General features: G+C 41.3%; 4 protein-coding genes across 5 annotated transcripts in view; 2 read left to right on the forward strand and 2 right to left on the reverse strand.

Moving 5' to 3' along the window:
• Positions 1-2,721, forward strand: LOC124186084 (gustatory and odorant receptor 24). Its single transcript, XM_046577453.1, has 8 exons — positions 1-1,074; positions 1,155-1,405; positions 1,482-1,625; positions 1,711-1,824; positions 1,941-2,219; positions 2,303-2,374; positions 2,443-2,532; positions 2,597-2,721. The coding sequence occupies exons 1-8, from the start codon at positions 813-815 to the stop codon at positions 2,690-2,692; spliced, it is 1,308 nt and encodes a 435-aa protein (XP_046433409.1). The 5' UTR covers positions 1-812; the 3' UTR covers positions 2,693-2,721.
• A 26-nt stretch (positions 2,722-2,747) lies between these two features.
• Positions 2,748-3,708, reverse strand: LOC124186083 (small VCP/p97-interacting protein). Its single transcript, XM_046577452.1, has 3 exons — positions 3,624-3,708; positions 3,326-3,493; positions 2,748-3,247 (listed from the first exon to the last, which is right to left on the reverse strand). Exons 1-3 carry the CDS (start codon positions 3,684-3,686, stop codon positions 3,233-3,235), a joined length of 246 nt encoding a protein of 81 aa, XP_046433408.1. The 5' UTR covers positions 3,687-3,708; the 3' UTR covers positions 2,748-3,232.
• Positions 3,536-5,970, forward strand: LOC124186082 (ATP synthase subunit b, mitochondrial). Its single transcript, XM_046577451.1, has 5 exons — positions 3,536-3,591; positions 4,182-4,273; positions 4,704-4,862; positions 4,984-5,336; positions 5,556-5,970. Exons 1-5 carry the CDS (start codon positions 3,551-3,553, stop codon positions 5,730-5,732), a joined length of 822 nt encoding a protein of 273 aa, XP_046433407.1. The 5' UTR covers positions 3,536-3,550; the 3' UTR covers positions 5,733-5,970.
• A 9,546-nt stretch (positions 5,971-15,516) lies between these two features.
• The window catches only part of LOC124187186, a 156,501-nt gene continuing 145,360 nt past the window's right edge, over positions 15,517-26,657 (reverse strand). Inside the window, exons 6-7 of one of the 2 annotated variants that reach the window (XR_006871787.1) lie at positions 16,398-17,102; positions 15,517-15,973 (exon numbers count right to left, since the gene is read on the reverse strand). Coding sequence is in view for 1 of the 2 variants with exons in the window: in XM_046579528.1 (XP_046435484.1) it covers positions 16,914-17,102 (189 nt within the window). In the remaining variant the exon portion in view is untranslated. Of the gene's footprint in view, positions 15,974-16,397; positions 17,103-26,657 lie in introns of those variants that run through there. The other variant, XM_046579528.1, reaches the window with a different exon arrangement.

A 26,657-nucleotide genomic window follows, 5' to 3' on the forward strand; every position in this document is an offset into this window, starting at 1 on the left:
TTTTCCTGACTTTCAAGAAGCCGAGTCAAGGGCGGTATTGATTTTCACGTGGCTAATGCTCGTAAATTATACAAGAACTGTATTATTTTCCGTCACCATTATTATAAGAAAATGCTGTCCGTACTGGGTCTTAATTGAACCTTGCTGCATGTATTTTAATCCACACCGCAGGGGCGAACTTCTTTGTCGTTATATTATAGTGCCCATGACCTTTGACGAATCAGGAAAATTTTTTCGTCATATAAGCAGCAACGATTACCGTATTGTATATCACGATACAATAATTCAACGTGGATTGCTTGAACAGTTATCATACACCCCCATTACTTTGATATCGTTGACTGTACGCTGGTAAAATATTCATGGAATTTTCACACTGTAGTAGTGGGAGTGTACCCAACGTAATTATAGGTTTCAAAATTATCGAGTGGTATAATTACCCAACAATCCATACTGGCTCTGTCGAAACTGCCATATTTTTGACGTAGTACCTTGGTTTGGTTACAGTCTTTATTGAACATCTCGTAGTTCTCGTCGAGGTCTTTTTACCCAGAATCGACATTGTTTCATCAATTATCTAGTCTGAGTAATCACACGAGTAACTTTTTCAACAGTATATTTTCCCTTTTTCCATCACAATAAGAAAGGTATGGTATGTTAAATTTGTGAGTGATTAATGATTATTACCTACTGTGATCTGGAAAGCGAAGAAGGGCGCATTTCAACAGTTTTGACTTGTGTCAAGCCTATTAGAATAAAATGTATTTAATACCTTTCAAATTCATAGTATTATTTTATTTTCAAGCTGAACGATGTCAGCATTTCGTCCAGCTCGAGTCGTGCCTGGATTCGGAATGAATGGTCTTATCCATCTGACTGGAAACCGCCAAGGTATGGCGTTTATGAATAATTTCGGTCATATGGAGAAGAGTGTTGCTCCGTCGTCACGAATAGTCGTTGATGCTTTTGAAAAGAAAACCACCGAATTACAAGATATTGTTTATGAAAACATGAAGGCAGTTGTAATGGTGGTTCGCATAATGGGAGCTCTTCCCATCATGAGACCACACATAGGTGAACAATTATTCTCATTCGTAATTGTTTAGTTCAACTGCATCTAAAATGGTTTGTTTTAAGTGCTATTCAAATTTTAGGTGTCACTAAATTCAAATTCGCTTCAAACACAATGATATATTCTGTACTGGTATACGTAGCCATGACAGCTTACGTTGTATACGTGATATGGAATCGGATAAAAATTGTGCAGGCAGTACAGGGTCGTTTTGAAGAAGCTGTCATAGCATATCTTTTCATCGTCTTTCTTGTACCTAATTTTCTCGTGCCAGTATTCTGGTACGAAACGCGAAAGAATGCAGGCTGCTTCAACCATTGGATGGATTTTGAGGCACGTGCTATTATTGCCTGGATTGTTCAGTAACTCTGAAACTCCCCTCATTTTTACTGAGTTACATCTATTACAGGTCTTCTACACTCGAGTAACGACACGGTATTTGCCAATTAATTTAAGAATCAGGGCAATATGGATATCAATTTTAGTTCCTATAATATCAACTGCATGTGTCTTCACCACTCAAATGACTATGGATAATTTTGCTTTGTGGCAGGTATACAAAAATGCAGTATAATTTGGTATGTTCCCAAATAAAATAAATACAACATCTTCAATTAAATCACTCGTATAATACTCAGGTTGTTCCCAATATCTATGTAACGACATTCATAAATATGCTGGGTGCTTACTGGTACATGCATTGCACTACCATCTCAACCTGTGCAAACATACTCGCTCAAGATTTTAAACATGTGAGTTTATTGCATTCATGTAACATCAGGTCTTTTCTGTATGTAGTCAATGTTTGCAAGTATAACGGATTCTCATATTTAAAAGAATGTGAAGTCAATTTATTTTATTTTTATAGGCGATTAGAAGCAATGTTGAAGCTATTACTGTTGCGGACTATCGAGCGCTGTGGCTTCATCTGAACAGAATAACGAGAGAAATAGGGATAGCGACTTGTTACTGTTTCACAGTTCTATGTATGTATCTTTTTTTCTCCTCCACCCTATCCATATACGGTTTGTTCTCCCAGTTAAAAGATGGGCTCACGATCAAAGACCTTGGACTTACAATATCGGCTATATCCACTATCGCCCTGTTGCATGTGATTTGCGACCAAGCACATTCTGCATCACAGCATGTGAGTTTATCTATCACTTATCTTTTATCATTTTTATATTATTGATCAATATCAGCATGTTTCAGTAATTTCATTTTCTCTAGGTGAGGGTTCATTTTCAAAAGAAATTATTGCTAGTCGAACTCTCCAATCTCAACGAAGACGCTCAAATCGAGGTACGTCTATTTTACGAGATCAAAGTTCTTGGGAAATACTGAGAATACAATGAAGTTTCATTTTGTAGATAAACATGTTTCTACGAGCAACAGAGATGAATCCGTCCGATATTAGTCTGGGCGGTTTCTTTGATGTAAATCGTAACTTATTTAAATCGGTAAGTTGAATGATATTAAAACTTATAATGATGTTGAATTAAATTTTTACAAACTTTTTAATAGCTCTTAGGTACTATGGTGACCTATCTTGTCGTCTTGCTACAGTTCCAAATCAGCCTGCCAGAGACCTCCACACTCAACAATGCGACGCTGGATTAGTAAAAAAGCAAGGATTTCTAGTGTCAATAGGCATTAGATACAATGAAAGTAGGAATAAGAGTTGAATATTGTATTAATTGAACAGTATAAGAATTGAAATCGACAACAGAGTGTATGTACCTAATTGGGCATTAAAATGAAACCTAATCCGTTGCTTACGACAATATATACACAAATTTAGCGATCACTTCCATCGTTTAAACGTATTTAGAGTAACATTGAATAAATTCATATGTATAAATTGTATGTACAACATGAAAAAAGTGTGGAAAAATCATACTGTCAGCACTGTGTAAAGTCATCGAATCTTAGAATAAGTAGAGTTTTTCACTGTTATATTATAAATATATTAAATATGTATGTATAATCGATATATCTATTAGTGTATATGTGTATGTATATATATAATATGTATTATATGTATAAGTATATCACAATGTGTAAAGTAGTTATTCAGACATGTGATTGAAAATTCAGTATGTGTGATGCCTGCAAAGCGTGCACATCTTCACCTGGTCCTTATAACAGCTGCACCGTACCTCAGTTCACTTGCCACTGTAAGTATGCAAATGATACCTTATAAATCAGTAATTTCAAAATGATGAATATTCCTTCATTTCAACTAAGACTTACTTTGAGTCCAGTCTGTTGATCAACACTACCAGCTTCAGCCTGGCGTTTGGCCACTTCTGCAGCTCTCTGCTGCTGTCTCTTAACGGCGTCGACGTTGCCTATGCCTCGTGACTCATGTTCAACTATTCGCTTCTCGGCAGCCTCAACCTGCTGGCGACGGCGCACCTCCTTTAGATACAAATGACAGTTTTCATTAGAAACCCATATCTTTGAGTAAATTTTTGCATGCTGAGAAGTGAAGTGAATCGCAGAAAGCCTAATGAAAAGTATAAATAACGTGCAAGAAATAATATTTTACCGGATCGGGTGTCAGATCTTCGTACGACGAAGATTGTTTACAGCAAGATGTGCAAATACCCATGACGAATTAGTTTCGCAAAGCAAAGCCTTTCTGACAACCCTCTCCACTTGTTTAAACTATCGCCGTTTCAATTTATGAGTTTATTTTGACTACGCTGCCCGATTTTAAAGGATCAAAGGTACTCCGAATTCCATACGAAATATTCGTTGGATTTCGTTTTGATCTCTACGATTATCTTGGACGAACTGTCAGCTGGCCAGTCACACATGCACATGAATAATTCGACGTGAAATGAATGTGCATAAGTATCACTATGTAGTTGAGTAATATTGTGTAGTAGTCACGTGATGACACGATTTACGTGCGTCTGCGCGCTTTTAGTCAAACTAAAGACTTAATTGAATTGACTAAAATTATCGTCACAGGATTTTGAGCGATTGAGTTTTAAATAATGGATCGCGAATTTCAGTGATGCGATTTGCTAGATGTAGAAATTTAAGCGCAAATAAAATTATGTACAGCTTGACTAATAGGTCAGCCATTTTTTTTTCTTAGGAACGGTTCCACTGGGTTCTTCAACCAACTCTCACGTCGCACGGTGAACCGCAGTGCAGACAAGATGCTGTCGAGGTTGGCTCTTCGTAATGGTAAATGACATTTAGGTTAAATATACTTATTGATGCCCGAAAAGATGGTCTTGATATTCAAACGAACTCAATAACCGAATTTGTCTCGTCACTATCTGTCCCTGTGTAGAAATTTTTGCGGTCCTACGTTTGCTTTTACATATTCTGCGGTCATTTTTCTGTTATTATGTAATGAGATGTATCTTGCCCAGTTTTCGTAAATCACTCACGATTTCTGAAACGTACTACGACACGGATATCTGATTGATGTCGGAAAATAATTCATCTAGAGGACCACTTTGATTTTTCTTCCTCTGCGCTATCGCTAACCTCTACACATATTTTATTATGACCCGATATATATTACCGCATCTCAAGAAAAATAACCAATGGTATCATTCGCTTAGACGAAATATAAACATATTTCAATTAATATTTTTTACAATTATAGCTCAAGCTTTGCCCGCCATTGCTCATGGCGCGCAGGCTCTATCTTCATCTTCCGAAGCCAGCAATCGTCCGGTCAGAGCAGAGTTCGGCGGAAAGGTTCGCCTAGGATTTATTCCTGATGAATGGTTCACCTACTTTTATCCCAAGACCGGTGTTACGGGTGAGTGCAAATTTTGTTTTTGTAATCAACCATTGCACTCTGGTATAATTTTCCAACTGGTTTGGTTAATTTTGGCAGCAAGTGAAATGGCAGAGTACTGAGTACTTGAAACTTATTTCAGGACCGTATGCATTTGGCCTTGGTTTGACAACCTATTTGGTCTCTAAAGAGATTTACGTGATGGAACATGAATATTATACCGGTCTATCCATTCTGTTGATGTGCATCTATGGGGTTAAGAAGTTTGGTCCAGTTGTTGCTGCTTATGCCGACAAGTTGATTGATGAGCAAATTACAGAGTTAAATGAATCGAAGAACAGCGAGATTGAATACTATGAATCATCAATCAAAGATGAAAAGCACTCTCAATGGCAAGCTGAAGGCCAGACTCTTCTAATGGAAGCCAAGAAACAAAATATAGCCATGCAACTCGAAGCAGCTTACAGAGAACGCTTGGCCCACGTATATTCCGAGGTAATTATTTTGCCACCCTTCTTACTATTGGTATTCGTGTTACGTAAATGTAATTCACTTACTGTAATGTATTGTGTAGTAAGGTGAATACATTAGATTCTCAGATTGAAATTCGATTTACTGTATTAATTTTACGTTAACACCATGGCGTCTTTACATTTTTTTGTTTCGTATTTGATAGATTTTGGTTTCCTTTACATGAGTATTTTTTTTCTCTAGGTCAAGAAGCGTTTGGACTACCAGGTACAGATTCAAGCAATCGAGCGTAGAATAAGCCAGAAACATATGAGTGAATGGATAATCTCAAACGTGTTGAAGTCCATCACACCGGAACAAGAAAAAGCTACACTCCAGCAATGTATCGTCGATCTTCAAGGTTTGGCTGCAAGAACTTGAAAACGAGAATTACCCAAATAATTAGCAAAACTAGCAAACCTAATGTACATTGTGCGTAAAAAACTTCACTGTTAGTCTACAAAACGACATGTATCGACAGAAAAAAAATTTCCTTGAGCCATCTCATGTAACAATGCGTTGAGAAACTGCGTTTGATAGGTGGTGTCACAACCTTGTATGACCAGTTATAATTCAATATACTTATGGTCAATGTGAATAAAATTATTATTAAAAAATACTCAACAGCTTGTCTATAACTTTTCATCAACTACAGGTCATTAGATTTAATTTCCAGTTCTTGCGGTAAATTTACAACCAGCCGAAATGAAGTTGGATGGTATTAGTTTATTATGAATTTACTCTGTTATAACTAAGGAAGAAAATACGATAATTCAGTAGATCAAAAACACCGGCAATTCGATAATACATATCAATTTTTATGTTGTATCACTTCTGTTACAATATAACCAAACGTAAGATGACGTAACTATTTCACCCAACGTCCGCATCGCAATACCGAAATCGCTTGATCCAGAAGACGATAACCTATGGTTTATCAAACGAGAATTGAAATTTCAGGTCATTCTGCTGTCTTCTGTCGATTTTCCGTTGATTCAACATTTTATGCTGCTCTGTTTACCTGGATATCGGTTTCCAGTAAACGGATATGTTAGTATTGAATTCTCTGCCGTTGTTCCCTTAATACATAGGGGACAGTAATGCGTTCTTGATAATCCAGTTATCTCGAAAGAGAGAATACAGATGTATTCTGGACAAGGAAATTTTTAGTTGCCAGAAACGTAAGGCTAACCCCTTTGCATTTTTTGCGAAAATATTCGCGATTTTCAAAAGTGCCGGAATAAATTCAATGTGGCACTATTCTGTCGTAATTTAGCGAGAGAAATCGATTGGGCGCAGTCCCGATACGCTGCGATTATTGCATAAAAAGTTACAGCCAAAAAACGGAAACCTGTGTTTTCGACATTTCTCAGCAGGTGCTTTTTCCTTCGCCATTTCTCTCCTGTTGATCCCACGCTCTTTTCGCTGCGTTTTCTGAGTTCCTGAGGGTCCAATTAGTCAGGAACAGGTCACACAAATCGAATCGGAGACCCAAAATTTTTAGTCGAAAAATGAAGAAAAAGTAAGGCTAACCCCTTTGCATTTTTTGCGAAAATATTCGCGATTTTCAAAAGTGCCGGAACAAATTCATTGTGGCACTATTCCGACGTAATTTAGCGAGAGAAAACGATTGGGCGCAGTCCCAATACGCTGCGATTATTGTATAAAAAGTTACAGCCAAAAAACGGAAACCTGTGTTTTCGACATTTTTCAGCAGGTGCTTTTTCCTTCGCCATTTCTCTCCTGTTGATCCCACGCTCTTTTCGCTGCGTTTTCTGAGTTCCTGGGTGTCCAATTGATCAGAAAACGGTCGTTTGAATCAAATCTAGGACCTAAAATTTTTCGGCCAAAAAAAAAGCAAGGCTAACCCCTTTGCATTTTTTGCGAAAATATTCGCGATTTTCAAAAGTGCCGGAATAAATTCATTGTGGCACTATTCCGACGTAATTTAGTGAGAGAAAACGATTGGGCGCAGTCCCAATACGCTGCGATTATTGTATAAAAAGTTACAGCCAAAAAACGGAAACCTGTGTTTTCGACATTTTTCAGCAGGTGCTTTTTCCTTCGCCATTTCTCTCCTGTTGATCCCACGCTCTTTTCGCTGCGTTTTCTGAGTTCCTGGGTGTCCAATTGATCAGAAAACGGTCGTTTGAATCAAATCTAGGACCTAAAATTTTTCGGCCAAAAAAAAGCAAGGCTAACTAACCCCTTTGCATTTTTTGCGAAAATATTCGCGATTTTCAAAAGTGCCGGAATAAATTCATTGTGGCACTATTCCGTCGTAATTAAGCGAGAGAAATCGATTGGGCGCAGTCCCAATACGCTGCGATTATTGTATAAAAAGTTACAGCCAAAAAACGGAAACCTGTGTTTTCGACATTTTTCAGCAGGTGCTTTTTCCTTCGCCATTTCTCTCCTGTTGATCCCACGCTCTTTTCGCTGCGTTTTCTGAGTTCCTGGGTGTCCAATTGATCAGAAAACGGTCGTTTGAATCAAATCTAGGACCTAAAATTTTTCGGCCAAAAAAAAAGCAAGGCTAACCCCTTTGCATTTTTTGCGAAAATATTCGCGATTTTCAAAAGTGCCGGAATAAATTCATTGTGGCACTATTCCGTCGTAATTAAGCGGGAGAAATCGATTGGGCGCAGTCCCAATACGCTGCGATTATTGTGTAAAAAGTTACAGCCAAAAAACGGAAACCTGTGTTTTCGACATTTTTCAGCAGGTGCTTTTTCCTTCGCCATTTCTCTCCTGTTGATCCCACGCTCTTTTCGCTGCGTTTTCTGAGTTCCTGGGTGTCCAATTGATCAGAAAACGGTCGTTTGAATCAAATCTAGGACCTAAAATTTTTCGGCCAAAAAAAAAGCAAGGCTAACCCCTTTGCATTTTTTGCGAAAATATTCGCGATTTTCAAAAGTGCCGGAATAAATTCATTGTGGCACTATTCCGTCGTAATTTAGCGAGAGAAATCGATTGGGCGCAGTCCCAATACGCTGCGATTATTGTATAAAAAGTTACAGCCAAAAAACGGAAACCTGTGTTTTCGACATTTTTCAGCAGGTGCTTTTTCCTTCGCCATTTCTCTCCTGTTGATCCCACGCTCTTTTCGCTGCGTTTTCTGAGTTCCTGGGTGTCCAATTGATCAGAAAACGGTCGTTTGAATCAAATCTAGGACCTAAAATTTTTCGGCCAAAAAAAAAGCAAGGCTAACCCCTTTGCATTTTTTGCGAAAATATTCGCGATTTTCAAAAGTGCCGGAATAAATTCATTGTGGCACTATTCCGTCGTAATTAAGCGGGAGAAATCGATTGGGCGCAGTCCCAATACGCTGCGATTATTGTGTAAAAAGTTACAGCCAAAAAACGGAAACCTGTGTTTTCGACATTTTTCAGCAGGTGCTTTTTCCTTCGCCATTTCTCTCCTGTTGATCCCACGCTCTTTTCGCTGCGTTTTCTGAGTTCCTGGGTGTCCAATTGATCAGAAAACGATCGTTTGAATCAAATCTAGGACCTAAAATTTTTCGGCCAAAAAAAAAGCAAGGCTAACCCCTTTGCATTTTTTGCGAAAATATTCGCGATTTTCAAAAGTGCCGGAATAAATTCATTGTGGCACCATTCCGTCGTAATTTAGCGAGAGAAATCGATTGGGCGCAGTCCCAATACGCTGCGATTATTGTATAAAAAGTTACAGCCAAAAAACGGAAACCTGTGTTTTCGACATTTTTCAGCAGGTGCTTTTTCCTTCGCCATTTCTCTCCTGTTGATCCCACGCTCTTTTCGCTGCGTTTTCTGAGTTCCTGGGTGTCCAATTGATCAGAAAACGGTCGTTTGAATCAAATCTAGGACCTAAAATTTTTCGGCCAAAAAAAAAGCAAGGCTAACCCCTTTGCATTTTTTGCGAAAATATTCGCGATTTTCAAAAGTGCCGGAATAAATTCATTGTGGCACTATTCCGTCGTAATTAAGCGAGAGAAATCGATTAGGCGCAGTCCCAATACGCTGCGATTATTGTATAAAAAGTTACAGCCAAAAAACGGAAACCTGTGTTTTCGACATTTTTCAGCAGGTGCTTTTTCCTTCGCCATTTCTCTCCTGTTGATCCCACGCTCTTTTCGCTGCGTTTTCTGAGTTCCTGGGTGTCCAATTGATCAGAAAACGGTCGTTTGAATCAAATCTAGGACCTAAAATTTTTCGGCCAAAAAAAAAGCAAGGCTAACCCCTTTGCATTTTTTGCGAAAATATTCGCGATTTTCAAAAGTGCCGGAATAAATTCATTGTGGCACTATTCCGTCGTAATTTAGCGAGAGAAATCGATTGGGCGCAGTCCCAATACGCTGCGATTATTGTATAAAAAGTTACAGCCAAAAAACGGAAACCTGTGTTTTCGACATTTTTCAGCAGGTGCTTTTTCCTTCGCCATTTCTCTCCTGTTGATCCCACGCTCTTTTCGCTGCGTTTTCTGAGTTCCTGGGTGTCCAATTGATCAGAAAACGGTCGTTTGAATCAAATCTAGGACCTAAAATTTTTCGGCCAAAAAAAAAGCAAGGCTAACCCCTTTGCATTTTTTGCGAAAATATTCGCGATTTTCAAAAGTGCCGGAATAAATTCATTGTGGCACTATTCCGTCGTAATTTAGCGAGAGAAATCGATTGGGCGCAGTCCCAATACGCTGCGATTATTGTATAAAAAGTTACAGCCAAAAAACGGAAACCTGTGTTTTCGACATTTTTCAGCAGGTGCTTTTTCCTTCGCCATTTCTCTCCTGTTGATCCCACGCTCTTTTCGCTGCGTTTTCTGAGTTCCTGGGTGTCCAATTGATCAGAAAACGGTCGTTTGAATCAAATCTAGGACCTAAAATTTTTCGGCCAAAAAAAAAGCAAGGCTAACCCCTTTGCATTTTTTGCGAAAATATCCGCGATTTTCAAAAGTGCCGGAATAAATTCATTGTGGCACTATTCCGACGTAATTTAGCGAGAGAAATCGATTGGGCGCAGTCCCAATACGCTGCGATTATTGTATAAAAAGTTACAGCCAAAAAACGGAAACCCGTGTTTCCGACATTTTTCAGCAGGTGCTTTTTCCTTCGCCATTTCTCTCCTGTTGATCCCACGCTCTTTTCGCTGCGTTTTCTGAGTTCCTGGGTGTCCAATTGATCAGAAAACGGTCGTTTGAATCAAATCTAGGACCTAAAATTTTTCGGCCAAAAAAAAAGCAAGGTTAACCCCTTTGCATTTTTTGCGAAAATATTCGCGATTTTCAAAAGTGCCGGAATAAATTCATTGTGGCACTATTCCGACGTAATATAGCGAGAGAAATCGATTGGGCGCAGTCCCAATACGCTGCGATTATTGTGTAAAAAGTTACAGCCAAAAAACGGAAACCCGTGTTTCCGACATTTTTCAGCAGGTGCTTTTTCCTTCGCCATTTCTCTCCTGTTGATCCCACGCTCTTTTCGCTGCGTTTTCTGAGTTCCTGGGTATCCAATTGATCAGAAAACGGTCGTTTGAATCAAATCTAGGACCTAAAATTTTCCGGCCAAAAAAAAAGCAAGGCTAACCCCTTTGCATTTTTTGCGAAAATATTCGCGATTTTCAAAAGTGCCGGAATAAATTCATTGTGGCACTATTCCGACGTAATTTAGCGAGAGAAATCGATTGGGCGCAGTCCCAATACGCTGCGATTATTGTGTAAAAAGTTACAGCCAAAAAACGGAAACCCGTGTTTCCGACATTTTTCAGCAGGTGCTTTTTCCTTCGCCATTTCTCTCCTGTTGATCCCACGCTCTTTTCGCTGCGTTTTCTGAGTTCCTGGGTGTCCAATTGATCAGAAAACGGTCGTTTGAATCAAATCTAGGACCTAAAATTTTTCGGCCAAAAAAAAAGCAAGGCTAACCCCTTTGCATTTTTTGCGAAAATATTCGCGATTTTCAAAAGTGCCGGAATAAATTCATTGTGGGACTATTCCGTCTTAATTAAGCGAGAGAAATCGATTGGGCGCAGTCCCAATACGCTGCGATTATTGTATAAAAAGTTACAGCCAAAAAACGGAAACCTGTGTTTTCGACATTTTTCAGCAGGTGCTTTTTCCTTCGCCATTTCTCTCCCGTTGATCCCACGCTCTTTTCGCTGCGTTTTCTGAGTTCCTGGGTGTCCAATTGATCAGAAAACGGTCGTTTGAATCAAATCTAGGACCTAAAATTTTTCGGCCAAAAAAAAAGCAAGGCTAACCCCTTTGCATTTTTTGCGAAAATATCCGCGATTTTCAAAAGTGCCGGAATAAATTCATTGTGGCACTATTCCGACGTAATTTAGCGAGAGAAATCGATTGGGCGCAGTCCCAATACGCTGCGATTATTGTATAAAAAGTTACAGCCAAAAAACGGAAACCTGTGTTTTCGACATTTTTCAGCGGGTGCTTTTTCCTTCGCCATTTCTCTCCTGTTGATCCCACGCTCTTTTCGCTGCGTTTTCTGAGTTCCTGGGTGTCCAATTGATCAGAAAACGGTCGTTTGAACCAAATCTAGGACCTAAAATTTTTCGGCCAAAAAAAAAGCAAGGCTAACCCCTTTGCATTTTTTGCGAAAATATTCGCGATTTTCAAAAGCGCCGGAATAAATTCATTGTGGCACTATTCCGTCGTAATTAAGCGGGAGAAATCGATTGGGCGCAGTCCCAATACGCTGCGATTATTGTATAAAAAGTTACAGCCAAAAAACGGAAACCCGTGTTTTCGACATTTTTCAGCAGGTGCTTTTTCCTTCGCCATTTCTCTCCTGTTGATCCCACGCTCTTTTCGCTGCGTTTTCTGAGTTCCTGGGTGTCCAATTGATCAGAAAACGGTCGTTTGAATCAAATCTAGGACCTAAAATTTTTCGGCCAAAAAAAAAGCAAGGCTAACCCCTTTGCATTTTTTGCGAAAATATCCGCGATTTTCAAAAGTGCCGGAATGAATTCATTGTGGCACTATTCCGTCGTAATTCAGCGAGAGAAATCGATTGGGCGCAGTCCCAATACGCTGCGATTATTGTATAAAAAGTTACAGCCAAAAAACGGAAACCTGTGTTTTCGACATTTTTCAGTAGGTGCTTTTTCCTTCGCCATTTCTCTCCTGTTGATCCCACGCTCTTTTCGCTGCGTTTTCTGAGTTCCTGGGTGTCCAATTGATCAGAAAACGGTCGTTTGAATCAAATCTAGGACCTAAAATTTTTCGGCCAAAAAAAAAGCAAGGCTAACCCCTTTGCATTTTTTGCGAAAATATTCGCGATTTCCAAAAGTGCCGGAATGAATTCATTGTGGCACTATTCCGTCGTAATTTAGCGAGAGAAATCGATTGGGCGCAGTCCCAATACGCAGCGATTATTGTATAAAAAGTTACAGCCAAAAAACGGAAACCCGTGTTTCCGACATTTGTCAGCAGGTGCTTTTTCCTTCGCCATTTCTCTCCTGTTGATTCCACGCTCTTTTCGCTGCGTTTTCTGAGTTCCTGGGTGTCCAATTGATCAGAAAACGGTCGTTTGAATCAAATCTAGGACCTAAAATTTTTCGGCCAAAAAAAAAGCAAGGCTAACCTTTTGCATTTTTTGCGAAAATATTCGCGATTTTCAAAAGTGCCGGAATAAATTCATTGCGGCACTATTCCGACGTAATTTAGTGAGAGAAAACGATTGGGCGCAGTCCCAATACGCTGCGATTATTGTATAAAAAGTTACAGCCAAAAAACGGAAACCTGTGTTTTCGACATTTTTCAGCAGGTGCTTTTTCCTTCGCCATTTCTCTCCTGTTGATCCCACGCTCTTTTCGCTGCGTTTTCTGAGTTCCTGGGTGTCCAATTGATCAGAAAACGGTCGTTTGAATCAAATCTAGGACCTAAAATTTTTCGGCCAAAAAAAAAGCAAGGCTAACCCCTTTGCATTTTTTGCGAAAATATTCGCGATTTTCAAAAGTGCCGGAATAAATTCATTGTGGCACTATTCCGTCTTAATTTAGTGAGAGAAAACGATTGGGCGCAGTCCCAATACGCTGCGATTATTGTATAAAAAGTTACAGCCAAAAAACGGAAACCTGTGGTTTCGACATTTTTCAGCAGGTGCTTTTTCCTTCGCCATTTCTCTCCTGTTGATCCCACGCTCTTTTCGCTGCGTTTTCTGAGTTCCTGGGTGTCCAATTGATCAGAAAACGGTCGTTTGAATCAAATCTAGGACCTAAAATTTTTCGGCCAAAAAAAAAGCAAGGCTAACCCCTTTGCATTTTTTGCGAAAATATTCGCGATTTTCAAAAGTGCCGGAATAAATTCATTGTGGCACTATTCCGTCGTAATTTAGCGAGAGAAATCGATTGGGCGCAGTCCCAATACGCTGCGATTATTGTATAAAAAGTTACAGCCAAAAAACGGAAACCTGTGTTTTCGACATTTTTCAGCAGGTGCTTTTTCCTTCGCCATTTCTCTCCTGTTGATCCCACGCTCTTTTCGCTGCGTTTTCTGAGTTCCTGGGTGTCCAATTGATCAGAAAACGATCGTTTGAATCAAATCTAGGACCTAAAATTTTTCGGCCAAAAAGAAAGCAAGGCTAACCCCTTTGCATTTTTTGCGAAAATATTCGCGATTTTCAAAAGTGCCGGAATAAATTCATTGTGGCACCATTCCGTCGTAATTTAGCGAGAGAAATCGATTGGGCGCAGTCCCAATACGCTGCGATTATTGTATAAAAAGTTACAGCCAAAAAACGGAAACCTGTGTTTTCGACATTTTTCAGCAGGTGCTTTTTCCTTCGCCATTTCTCTCCTGTTGATCCCACGCTCTTTTCGCTGCGTTTTCTGAGTTCCTGGGTGTCCAATTGATCAGAAAACGGTCGTTTGAATCAAATCTAGGACCTAAAATTTTTCGGCCAAAAAAAAAGCAAGGCTAACCCCTTTGCATTTTTTGCGAAAATATTCGCGATTTTCAAAAGTGCCGGAATAAATTCATTGTGGCACTATTCCGTCGTAATTAAGCGGGAGAAATCGATTGGGCGCAGTCCCAATACGCTGCGATTATTGTATAAAAAGTTACAGCCAAAAAACGGAAACCTGTGTTTTCGACATTTTTCAGCAGGTGCTTTTTCCTTCGCCATTTCTCTTCTGTTGATCCCACGCTCTTTTCGCTGCGTTTTCTGAGTTCCTGGGTGTCCAATTGATCAGAAAACGGTCGTTTGAATCAAATCTAGGACCTAAAATTTTTTGGCCAAAAAAAAAGCAAGGCTAACCCCTTTGCATTTTTTGCGAAAATATCCGCGATTTTCAAAAGTGCCGGAATAAATTCATTGTGGCACTATTCCGACGTAATTTAGCGAGAGAAATCGATTGGGCGCAGTCCCAATACGCTGCGATTATTGTATAAAAAGTTACAGCCAAAAAACGGAAACCCGTGTTTCCGACATTTTTCAGCAGGTGCTTTTTCCTTCGCCATTTCTCTCCTGTTGATCCCACGCTCTTTTCGCTGCGTTTTCTGAGTTCCTGGGTGTCCAATTGATCAGAAAACGGTCGTTTGAATCAAATCTAGGACCTAAAATTTTTCGGCCAAAAAAAAAGCAAGGCTAACCCCTTTGCATTTCTTGCGAAAACTTTCGCGATTTTCAAAAGTGCCGGAATAAATTTATTGTGGCACTATTTCGACGTAATTTAGCGAGAGAAATCGATTGGGCGCAGTCCCAATACGCTGCGATTATTGTATAAAAAGTTACAGCCAAAAAACGGAAACCTGTGTTTTCGACATTTCTCAGCAGGTGCTTTTCCCTTCGCCATTTCTCTCCTGTTGATCCCACGCTTTTTTCGCTGTGTTTCCTGAGTTCCTGAGGGTCCAATTAGTCGGGAGAAGGTCATACAGATCGAATCGGAGACTCAAAATTTTTGGTTCAAAAATGATTAAAAAGCAAGGCTAACCCCTTTACATTTTTTGCGAAATATTCGCAATTTTTTGAAGAGCAGGAACGAATCCTTAGTCTTACCCACGCGACGTCATTTAATGAGAAGAATTGGTTGCACGGAGAATGGATTCACCGCAAGGAAACGAGTCGAATGTCACATGTGAAAATCTCTCAATGTGCACTGGGTGTTTGAAGGGGTCGGGAAGAAAAATGATTAACTCTCCATCATAACGTTATAGTATGAATTTATTACATATTTTTCGATTTCAGTACAGGTATTTTGGTGTCAGTGTACAATTTTTTCCATGTTATGAAAGACTACACAAATCCAAGACACAAAACAAGTGCTACGAATCTGTTTGAACAATAGATAAAATATTTGACCATCATATGATAGCACGGAAGTGCAACATACATTATCTTAAGCCGAGTATGAAAAATCTTACATAAGGATCTTAGTTTGTAAGTATCGTTCAAGTTCGCGCTTGCGAGCGTGCACAGGCGCAATACACTTCTGCTGAAAACGATGTGGATGATATTGTATTTTCACTACTCAGTGTAACCTGGATTTTAAGTACTAAACCACTAAATTACAATTTATCCAATTTGTATTATACCAGCGGTCGTTTCTTCAATACTATGACTGCGTTTCCTGCAATTTCTGATGTCCAATCAGTCTGCTAAGGGTTGACCGAATCGATTTTCTTACAGAAAGCTTCCCACTGCAAACATCACAAAAAAGAAGGTGTCACGTATTTTGGTTTAGATTATCGCCTGGGGTACACATCGGGTTTCCTCACCAGAACCTTGATCGATACAGACATAAATCTGAAAATCAAACTGATCCATTAATCTGATTGAACCCTTACGTCTGTAGTTTTAATTAAATTTCGAAATATTCTGCTCAAATTATCGAACTGAAACAAATTTAAATTGACTGTTGACAATGTTAAGCAGCGTTCGAATCTCTTACGTGGTAGTCGAGACTGCAAGCAATGTTAGCAGCACCCTGTATCTATCAACTTGGTCTCGATGTTATCTATGGATAAAGATAACATTATTTGGGTGTACCGCTTGCGGTACCGTACTTCATGTTAGCCAAAGTAGGCAATTTCTTCGTTGTAAACCCCAACAATAACAATTTACCACGATAAGTATGCTTTGGATCATCTCGTGCTCTCTTGGTGGCGAATGCTGGTCAGTTATCGATGTGTCTACTTTAAGGACAGAATGCCAGGATGGTGTCTCTCAGGCTTCCCTATGGATGGTGCCACTAGTACCAGATTCAGCACCCTTTCGAAACGTGCTTGAGCTTATCCTCTATCAGGAGCTAGCTCTGATATTTGAAATTGTCGAAAAATCATGACTCCGTTCAAGTACTCAGTGAACCATCAACTTCAATCAAGTTGATCATTTCCCGCCCATCACCGTCAGCTTTTTATGTATTTGTACAGTAGTGAAAACTTAGGGTACAGTCAATATAGCAATGTGATATTTAATATAAAGGAAGTATCGCAGTCTGGTATTTTATTTTACAGGTAATACATAGCCCAATATTCAAAACATGGTGTCTTATAGGGTGGAACAACACTATCGTTTTAATTCGATTTACGTAATTTTCATGTTTGCACATGGATGCGTTGCGAGACCTGTGAAAGGCACTTATTCGTTATCCTGTGAGTAAAAATGACCCGCGAAAGCTCTCGCCGTAGTTGACTGGTTTTTTCGAGTCCAAACATTTTTGGTTCTTCTTGCCTCAATGATGATTGTGTGTGCAGTTATCCGCAAGAAGTGATTCGTCCTTTGCCAAACATCACAAAGGTCCTCAAATCCATCCCGTATAATCGTGGCCTGAAACAATGCAGACATATTTCGGTAATCATTTGGTATATTCGTATATGAATGATATTTGGAGGTATGAACAGATTGCTGATGAGAGCCGTTTGTGGAATATCATCAAAGGGAAATAGAGTTTGTCGTTCACAAATATAACGTGGAATATTGTAATAAGCTCATTCGGCAATTATTATTACCGCACGCAATAACATCGCAAGTTATATGCGTATTCATTTATCTGTAGCTGCAGCAGCAGCATAATTGTTGGAAGGGGCGAACCGTAGGTACACACTGATACGATCGATAAAAACCATACATGGCCATGCTATTCCATGGATAATTGCCTTGTGCAATCATCACGATCATGATTTTAAAATTAAACCAGGAACAACTTGTGCCTGTTTTTTCTAGCGAAAATGTTTCCACCAAGCCACGGGGATAATCACTCATATTGTACAAACAGGCACAGACTCGGTGCCGTGAGGTTAAATTTTTTTTCCTCGCAAACAGCCAAACTTCCCCATCTGGAGAGCAGAAATGAGAATTAATATTGCTTTGTACAAATTACAGTGAGAAATGCTGAAAGAACTTTTCTTCAATGTTGTACATCCGTTCAGTTTTGTTGCCTTCCATTGTGGCTAGCCGGCGCGTGCAGTGTGAGTCTCGTTAAGACATAAAAGTTGGAAGAATGATTCATTAAACAGCTGTTTCCCGCTAACCACACGGACATTGTATATTGGATTAGATACACGGTAACTCGACGCGAATTTCTTGAGGAAAAAGTAAAAGCCACTAAGAAAATGAGAGAATAATTTTCCTCTGTCATCGATATCTGTGGCAAGTTCTCTGTATCCAACCAGGGGATGAGACTGCAGATAAGGAGGCGGAGGAACCAGGAGCAGATATCGTAAAGTGGCTGCCCGAGGCGTTCAACCAATTAGCCGACTCCCGGTTAACCCCGAAAACCGCTAACGAAGAAGACGAAGGAGTTGGAGGTTCGGCTCCAGCGGTTCATCGCAACGTCACAGCTCCGTTTCTAGCTTTTACACCCCTGCAGTTGTCGCAAGCTCGAGGCGAGGGTTATTTTTTCCCTCCCTTTTTATTTCGATATGCTCAGGGCGGGAGAATTTTCACGAAGAGTTTCTCCCGAGGAAAACGAACTAAAATGAACCAAGCCAAAACCCACCCTAGAGAGATGCGACTGATTGACTATGTCATTATTCCCAAAACCTTCCACTGATCCCAAAGGAATGTTGAGTATTGTGATAGTTTCGATAAAGTTTCTTATTCGATTCATACCTGCACCGTAGGTATTTTTAATTCGAAACCGATTGCAGCTCAGATTACAATTGCAATAATTACAAAGCGTAGTTACAATTAGATATGGAGGAACGTTCGATTTCCGAATGCCATCCTGCTGCAGGGAAATGCGGTGTACCTACACGTATTTCGGTAGTTTGCTTGCCGAAGCATTGATAATCGAGTCGTTTCCATTCCGTGTATATTTTTCGATCGGTTTCATTCGGAATAATTATGATCACATTTGATCACTAATATAGAGAACGATCACAAGTGATCGCCTATCGTAGGAGAAGCATTGAAGTGGTTACACTCGTTCTTGCGACATAATAACTTACAGAACGAGATCTCTGAACGCGGTGAAATTGTTATTAAAGTACGGACGAGTACTTGACCTGCACAAAGGGACGAATATAAGGGTGTAGATTGTGCGGAAGAACCGGCCCATGTCCAATCATACGATCTAAACGTTCTTTTTCCTGGTCAAAATAGGAGAGGGAGGAGGCGACACGCGTATCTCGAGGTCAGCACCGATATTTATACGGACTGGGCACTCGTGTATCGTAAAATAAAGGGAAACCTCGTAAAAGTAGTAAAACGTAGGAATCAGCTGCGTGGCGCCGAGTCGTTCTCATCGTAGGACCTGGCGCGTCTGCCTTAAATTTTATCGTTCGCAAAGGCAGAAATTCAACGAACAACGAAAAGCGAGTGGTAAAATTAAATCTTACAAATAAACAAAACGGGTAATATTTACTCACGCAGATCGCAGAGAGAAGAGACTCGATTTATCGAGTCAACTTCGGGAACAAGTACTTCTCTTTTGATTAAAGCCAGACGCGCGACGATCCGTAAATATGAATATGAGAGGTGGTTTTTCCAGTGTTTGTTAGCAAATATAGGTTGTTTTTTTTTCACAAAAAGTGTCATCTAAAAAATCTGGGTCCTTTCGTTTCCCGGTGGTTTTAGTTCCTGGTTTATTTTTTCAGTCAATACTATTCCGTTCATTTCATTACGAGTTAGTCGCAGCACCAAATTGTCACGTTCGTGAGCTTCCACGATTTTCCCATAAATGCAAGAAAGTAAAGTATTAAAATTACACAAACATCGACATTCTTAGAATCTCTCCCGATATCAGTTGTGCTCCACGCTGCCTCCGGAGTTTGAATTTTCTTTTTTCCGACAGATTTTTTTTTCAGTACTTTCGAATTTGCCATTCCGCGACCTCGAACGAAGTTTGATGCCGGTGCAGTTTGTCGGGGGTCGAGGTGTACCAACAATAATCCTGCATCGGGTCGAGCAGTCCGAGCAGTGCACACCTGTACACAACAACTATGACCTCGTCGTTGACAGGAACACAGAGTGGGAAGGCCGGGGGTTGGCGGGGTTCGCCGGGGGATAAATTCAAATTAGTAAACGCCATTAAAATGAGTTGTTAACTCCCGGGCTGCTCCGCACCCCCGTCCACCCATCCACACACATGAGCCCCCTCAGCTCTCACCGCCGTTCAGCATCCCCTCTGTGTGAGCCCGTCGACGCCAATGTATCAAGCCGGCACAATTCGCGGTACGCTAGTCTATTATGTTTCCCGGCTTAAAACGCATATGTGCATAGGCTTGCAAAAAGCTCGATCCGTCGCCGAGTTTCTCGTCCCGTGGAATGCCGGTTTAAGCTCAGCTTGTGTGTTGCCCTGATGGATCCGGTTGTTGTTTTTTTTTTTTTTTTTTTTTTTTTTTATATGCGCGATTCACAACGATTGTTTTTAACGAAAATGTCGGATTGTATTTCAATTTTCTGTGGGAGTTGTGGTGAGATTATGGTGTAAAATATACGAATGGTATAACTTTTTGAAATTGTTATCAGGCAATTGATAGACGTACCGATCAACGCGCTGATATTTTTTCATATCGTATGAAATACTGTAATTTTCGGGGTCAAGTTTCTCAGTCTCGTTATGAAATGCTCCACGTACGGCTATAATTCTATAAAATCATGGAATGAAGCATTTCTGAGTGCCTTTGAAATCTTGCAGTTATTGGAAAGCAAGGCTTGAGTTTTGCCGAGCGAAGTTACCAACGACGCGCCGTGCGAGAATGAAGATAATAATAAGAATGACGATGATAATAATAATAATAGTAACGACATAATAATCAGGGAAGGTAACGCGCGGTGATGAAGAGTCGCCGAGGCGGTCGGAAGGTACTCGTGATTCTTCGCTCTTGAGGGAACCTCGGAGTTTCACAATCAGCCACACATCTAGCGTTCACATCGTTCCGAGCCCGGGGGTTCTTTAACCCTTCCTTTAATTATCGAAACGCTAATGATGTATCGACACACTCTCATGTATCCGCCCCCTCTTAGAAGCGTTTCACACTGGCGGTGTAAAAATTCATGCGTGTATTCCGGTTCAGAGTCGCGTATACTTGGGGCTAGGTGTCCGCAACCTGCTTCTTCTATCCTCCTCCTCTCCCGAGTGTATAATTAAGAGTCATTCAAGTCGTTGCTAGATGGAAAGAAGAAGGGAAACAGCACCGACGATATTCGTAACGATGAATTTCCTTACACGAGCTGTCACTCCTCAAGACTTTCAAGTCGAATTAACAACCGGGGGATGTTGATTACAATATTCCAGGTGACGGATTTCGAGGACGACGAATTTCATCAACGCGCCTGCACGTTTCCGCAATGTCCATATTATGCATACGAAGTAGGTACTTGATTAGGTGTACATCAAGACCAATTACATCGGAAGAAAGACCGCGTGTTCCGTGGACCTGAAACCTCGTCAGATTTCGATATGTTTCCACGTTCATATCGAAATTTTGAAATTGAGAATGATCAGTTGCGGGTCGGTCTCCGTTGCGTGTGCCTTATACAGATGGCGAACGCACTACGTGACGTATCCGGACGATGCGGAATCCGCGACGAGGCTCACAATCAGCCGGAGAGAAAGGATCGGGCGCCCCGTCGAGGCTGGAAAGATGGAGGGGGGCACGGCAAGGTAGCGCGAAGAGGGTGTTGAGGTAACCGAATTATCCTTGCGTCCGCCCGACTTATCCTGACGGATTGGGTTAGCCGAAGGAGGAGATCCTCCGGCACTACCACCAACACTCGCTCCAGCGATTCGAGCGTCGCACCGCTTCTTCTTCTTCTTTTCCTTTTCTCTTCTTTTAGGCACGGCGTGCACACGCTCCCTCAATTCGCACCAATTTATCTCACCCTCCCGTCCCCTTATTTTCCCGATTTTCCTCTCCCTGGAGTATCTCGCTCTCTCGCTGCCGGCAACGTCTGCATTCCTACATCGATATGTACAAGTAGTGATGTGCGGAGAGTTCTGGGTACAGATTCCGATACCGACATTTTACCGACATTTTTAGCCGCTTCATAGCTCAGATGTAAACCCTTTTGTCCGATGATCGATAACGTCGTCCGGAGTGGGGATTACCCTCACTCAAAAAAAGGGTTTGCGACTGAGCTGTGAAGTGGCTAAGAATGTCGGTAAAACATCGCTATCGGGATCTGTACCCCGAAATCTCCTTGTGTCACTATTTGTACACGCTTGACTCTCGTTATTAGATCGTTCGCGGGGCTGCAGGGAATTCGGCGCTGCTTCGTCTTATCACGGAAGGATTCGAGCACGGCGAGGAATGGTTCTAGATCACAAACTAAATGCGTAGGACCGTCTTTCGGCATAAATAAATACCCTTTTGCAGGATGAATTGGCACGGGGCAAACGAAGGCAAGTTCGAACCAGACCCTGAGAGAACGTGATGCGCATTTATTGTGAACGTGATCCCGCGGGGTTCGGTGTGGAGGATATAACACCGTGCTAATTGTTTTTCAATTTGCGACAATCAATGCCCCGCAGAATGCAGTACAAACCACTCACCGATTCGGTGTCGATCAGTATTTGCTTGCTGACTGTTTGGTCGTCCGATGCAGGAAACAGTCGGAAGTTTGTTTTGTAAGTTTGTGTTATTTTTTTCTTCCCCCTTCTGAATCCTCACGGAAATTATTATGCGGGTCTAATCACAATCCGTTAAGAATTGAGACAACAGCTATATAGTATACGGAGAAATTGTTTTACGTTAAAAATTCAGAAATCAGGGTGATTGCTTGCGCAAGTTTGAATAATTCGAGGTCGTTAAACGGTATGTAACGTCAAAAATGGGCACTTTATTTCCGAGTCTTCCCAAGACCCCCGGGGGGGAAACGAAAATCCAACGAAAATTCTCGTGTCTCGCTCGTCAGTTGATGAGATGGTGTGGCGTGCGTCATGCGCGGGGAGCTAATCAAGTCGACGATGAGAGAGGAGGGCTGGGGGGTAGAGAGAGAGAGAGAGAGAGAGAGAGAGAGAGAGAGAGAGAGAGAGAGAGAGAAGGATGGGCTGATTGTGAATACGGTGCAGAGAAATATCGTGGTCCTCAGCTTATTCGCGTAGACTGTACTGCGAGATTACGCGTGATTCAATTGTGCAAAATTTTGCTACCGCCCTATCCAGCGGCTCAAAACCCCAGCGGAGGTGGGAATTATGCCATGTTTGATTGCATTTTGTAAATCGGAAGAGCGGGAAATAGATAGAACCGAAGAACAGATGGGATTTACAAGACTTGAAATATTAAACTTCCGATTGTCATTTGTCTGCAGAGTTTTTAAATGTGGCAAACAATCACCGTCGATTTTAGGACGCGAAATTTGACGAATGGGAAAAACACGGACTCGCGGTTACGCTGCGATTACTTTCTCGTTTCACAGAGTCGTGAAAATTTGTTACTCCGATTCTACAGGAAATGATTCCATTATACTTTTACTGGAAAAAGGTTATTCGCCTGAAAGAATTTTTGATCGTTTGTACGAAACGTATTGCAGCAAATAATTTCATCGAATTGCAGGTACTTTACTGATTTAAAAAAATTATTTCATAAGCATAATATGTCGGGTACGGTGTTTAAAGAAAGAATGATTTGCGATTTTCTACCGTCGTACAAAATCGTACGCCTATGAAAAGTTTGTTTGGGTCGAAAGAAGGATTTTGTAAAAAGATGAGCAATCCACGTTATGTGAAAGATCGCGCTCATTTGATTTTCCACTTTGTTTTACATTTTTTTTGAATTTGTCAAGAAACACGTTCTAGCACTTTAATTATTATTTCTTTCCTAACATTTATAGTAATCCTAAAGATCACGATCAATAATACAACAACATATGAAGCGGAAATCTTATTCTCCTAAATTAGAAGTTCATAGTGAATTATAATTATTTTATGAGATTGAATAATTAATGAAGAAGTCGTCAGATCGACTTCTCAAACGTCAACCGAAGACTTAATATTACAAGTGTCGGTCTCCTTTGTGACGTAAATTGATATTATGATTGATGTTGGCAATAAAAGAAAAGTTTTCATTAGCGATGTTTACAAATACAAAAAAGTCTAAAATAATGAAAAATCAGCTGAGCGCGATCTTTCGCATAACGTAGAAAGCTCATCTTTCGACAGATACTTTCTTTTAACCCAAACAAACTTACGACGGATTGCCATGGAAATAAAATGACATTTTTTTTTTTCTGAACCATCCTAATACAAAGTGTCAAAGAAATGACATTATTGATACCAGCGTATGAAATAATTTGATAAAACCAATTATAAATCTCGCATCGATTGGCAAAAAAAGGATTTACTGCTTTACGGAGTATTAATACATTTCGACAGATTTTTCGCGGTGGATTAATTTCTTCGATAAGAATTGGCCAATCGTCGAATTTCTAAGACGCTCGACGGTGCCGCGAGTGATTAAACCATGCGTTAAAACGCCGGACGTACGATATCATCCCTTGCAAGTATCGGGGGTTGCGGCAGCGTCCGGATGCCGAATGATCGTTTGGGCCAACCGCGTCACTTAGGGAAGCTGGAAGGGAAGTGAAGCGGAGGGAAGACAACGGCGAGATGGGAATAGAGTGGAAATTTGGGCTTCTTAGTCGGGGTATAAATTAGCCCACGTCAGTTAGCCACATCCTGACGGCGTCGAGGCAACAATTGAACAATGGTTAATTTATAACCTGCCGCTGCAGGTATGACCGACCATAATACGCGTTACGCGCATATCTAACCACCATCCTGATATCCATACACAGATGCGCCCATCGCCGCGGGGCTGCGGGCAGCGAAACCCATTTATTCGCATTAGCCGCGTATCCGTTTTGCGCCTTGGCAATATAACCGCCCCCTTTCGCTCCCGGCCGCTCCGAACCCCCTCGAAATTTCACGCCTTTTTGTCTCGCCCTTCGCCCTGACGAATCCCGTCCCCGCTGCACATCTGCCAAAAATTAAGGGCCCTGCAGCCGTTTCGTCCGAAGTAGAGTTTTAGCGACTAATCCAACCCCCCGCCGGGGTGAATTTTCGGTCGTAACTTGCGAACGATCGTCGACTAGTTTCTTTTCTAACTATAAGAAAAAAGTATTACTCCAGGTAGAAAATGAAAGTGAGTTTAGCTACCGCGGATGAAAAATTTAGGATGAGGGTTGCTATTCTTTTTTAATACAGTCAACAGTCGATACACGAGTGTCATAATAACGATACTAATCCAGCCATAATTCTTCAAAATGCAGAAATATATCCGTGCGGTTAGTTTCGACTCAACCAAAGAGGGTGAATAGATCCTTCGAGCTTCGCTTCTCGATCACGACCGGTAAGCGATGCAGGCAACCCTAATGCATTATGAATCGGAACTGATATTAGAATACCCCCCTCCTCTCTTCCACACACACACACACACACGCACACACACGTCTTCAGTCACATTACGAAAGCCGTGGTGCCGATGCAGATTCTCTTAGCATATTTTCAAATTTTCTAGGTTTGATTTAGCACCCAACCGTGCCGTATATTTCCACGTTCGGTAGTCCGGAAAGTAGAGACAGCGGGATTCTCGTCTGCAGCACACGTCTGACGTGTGTAGGTTGTCGTTCAATTTTTCGACTCACGTTCAAATATATATATCGATTAATCATTTTTTAGGGCTCCTTACCTCAAAAGAAAAAAACGGAATCCTTACAGGCTCACTTTGTTGTTCGTCACTCTATCCGACTGTCAAGACGCTTTTTGGTCAGGAACGGGTAGAGGTATCAAGTTGAAATTAATACAAAATACTAAGGCCTACGATCCGTTGGAGGTGTAAAAAATTCAATCTTCTAAGTCATCGCAATGAAAAGATGCTGCCATTTACGTCACATATTTTGATCAAATTTCATTTAAATATGAGGTATCACAGCAGAAGTAAAGAAACATATCCGAAAACAGTTGATTTGTAGTTATATCGCATAAAAAACAATTAATTTAGTACGGAAGCCTCAGGGCGCAAATCCTACTCACACTTGTCCGACGTTTTTGTCGATTAATCTATCAATCGTTTCTTCTCCTCGATTCCCGAGCCAGGCGGCGGCGCTGCGATATTCTTACAATATAAAGAGATGTACATTGCAAGCCAACGTTTTGGGCCTTAGAACGGCGGCGATAGGTAGGATAATTCGTACTTTGAGGAACTCGGCGATTTGCGTTACATTCCATCGTCCTTCCATCCCCTTCCCCCCTCGTTTTATTCAGCGCCGTTACCCCGCTCGAGGAAAACGGTGAACCACTTAGGTCGAGCGGCGACGCGACGGTCGGGTTAAGGGCGGCCCTTCGGGCGACGCCGGGCGCCGTTCGAGTCAAGGCTAGCGCTCGATTCCCGCACCCGGGACGTGGGAGGAGGATGAGGAGGATGATGAGGGGTGAGGGGTGAGGGGTGGTGCTGGAGGTCTGGTTGTACAAGCTGTTCTAATGAGATAACTTGGCCCATCATGCCTTACTTTTAATATCTCCTACCCTCGACGAGAGCGGCGCGGCGGCTTCTCGAGAGTCCTGGACCACTTTCGTCCCACCCCTTCCCACCCCTTCTCGCCCACCCTTCGAAACCCGATTTAGCCGCGGCGCCGGCCACCCTGTCGCTGGCTAACCACCGCCTCTGGAATTGTCTCCGAAGCTTCTCTCCCCCCTTCCCCCAGCGGCGAGATAAAAATAGGGTAACAATATAACTGCCCTTACCTCCGCAGCTTGACGAAAGCATGCCGTGTGCTCGCTTTGAGCTTTACCGGACTTGATCGCCTCGGGGTGAAATCTATGGTCGGGTCTTCTTTTTTTCCTTCGATTTTTGAATTTTCGAAATTAAGGGTGGGTGGGTACCTTATATTACGCAAATCTAATCGCCCCCGGCATAACGAGGATAATGATAATACGAT

This window comes from Neodiprion fabricii, chromosome 7 (assembly GCF_021155785.1).
Source record: "Neodiprion fabricii isolate iyNeoFabr1 chromosome 7, iyNeoFabr1.1, whole genome shotgun sequence".
Lineage (NCBI taxonomy): Eukaryota > Metazoa > Arthropoda > Insecta > Hymenoptera > Diprionidae > Neodiprion > Neodiprion fabricii.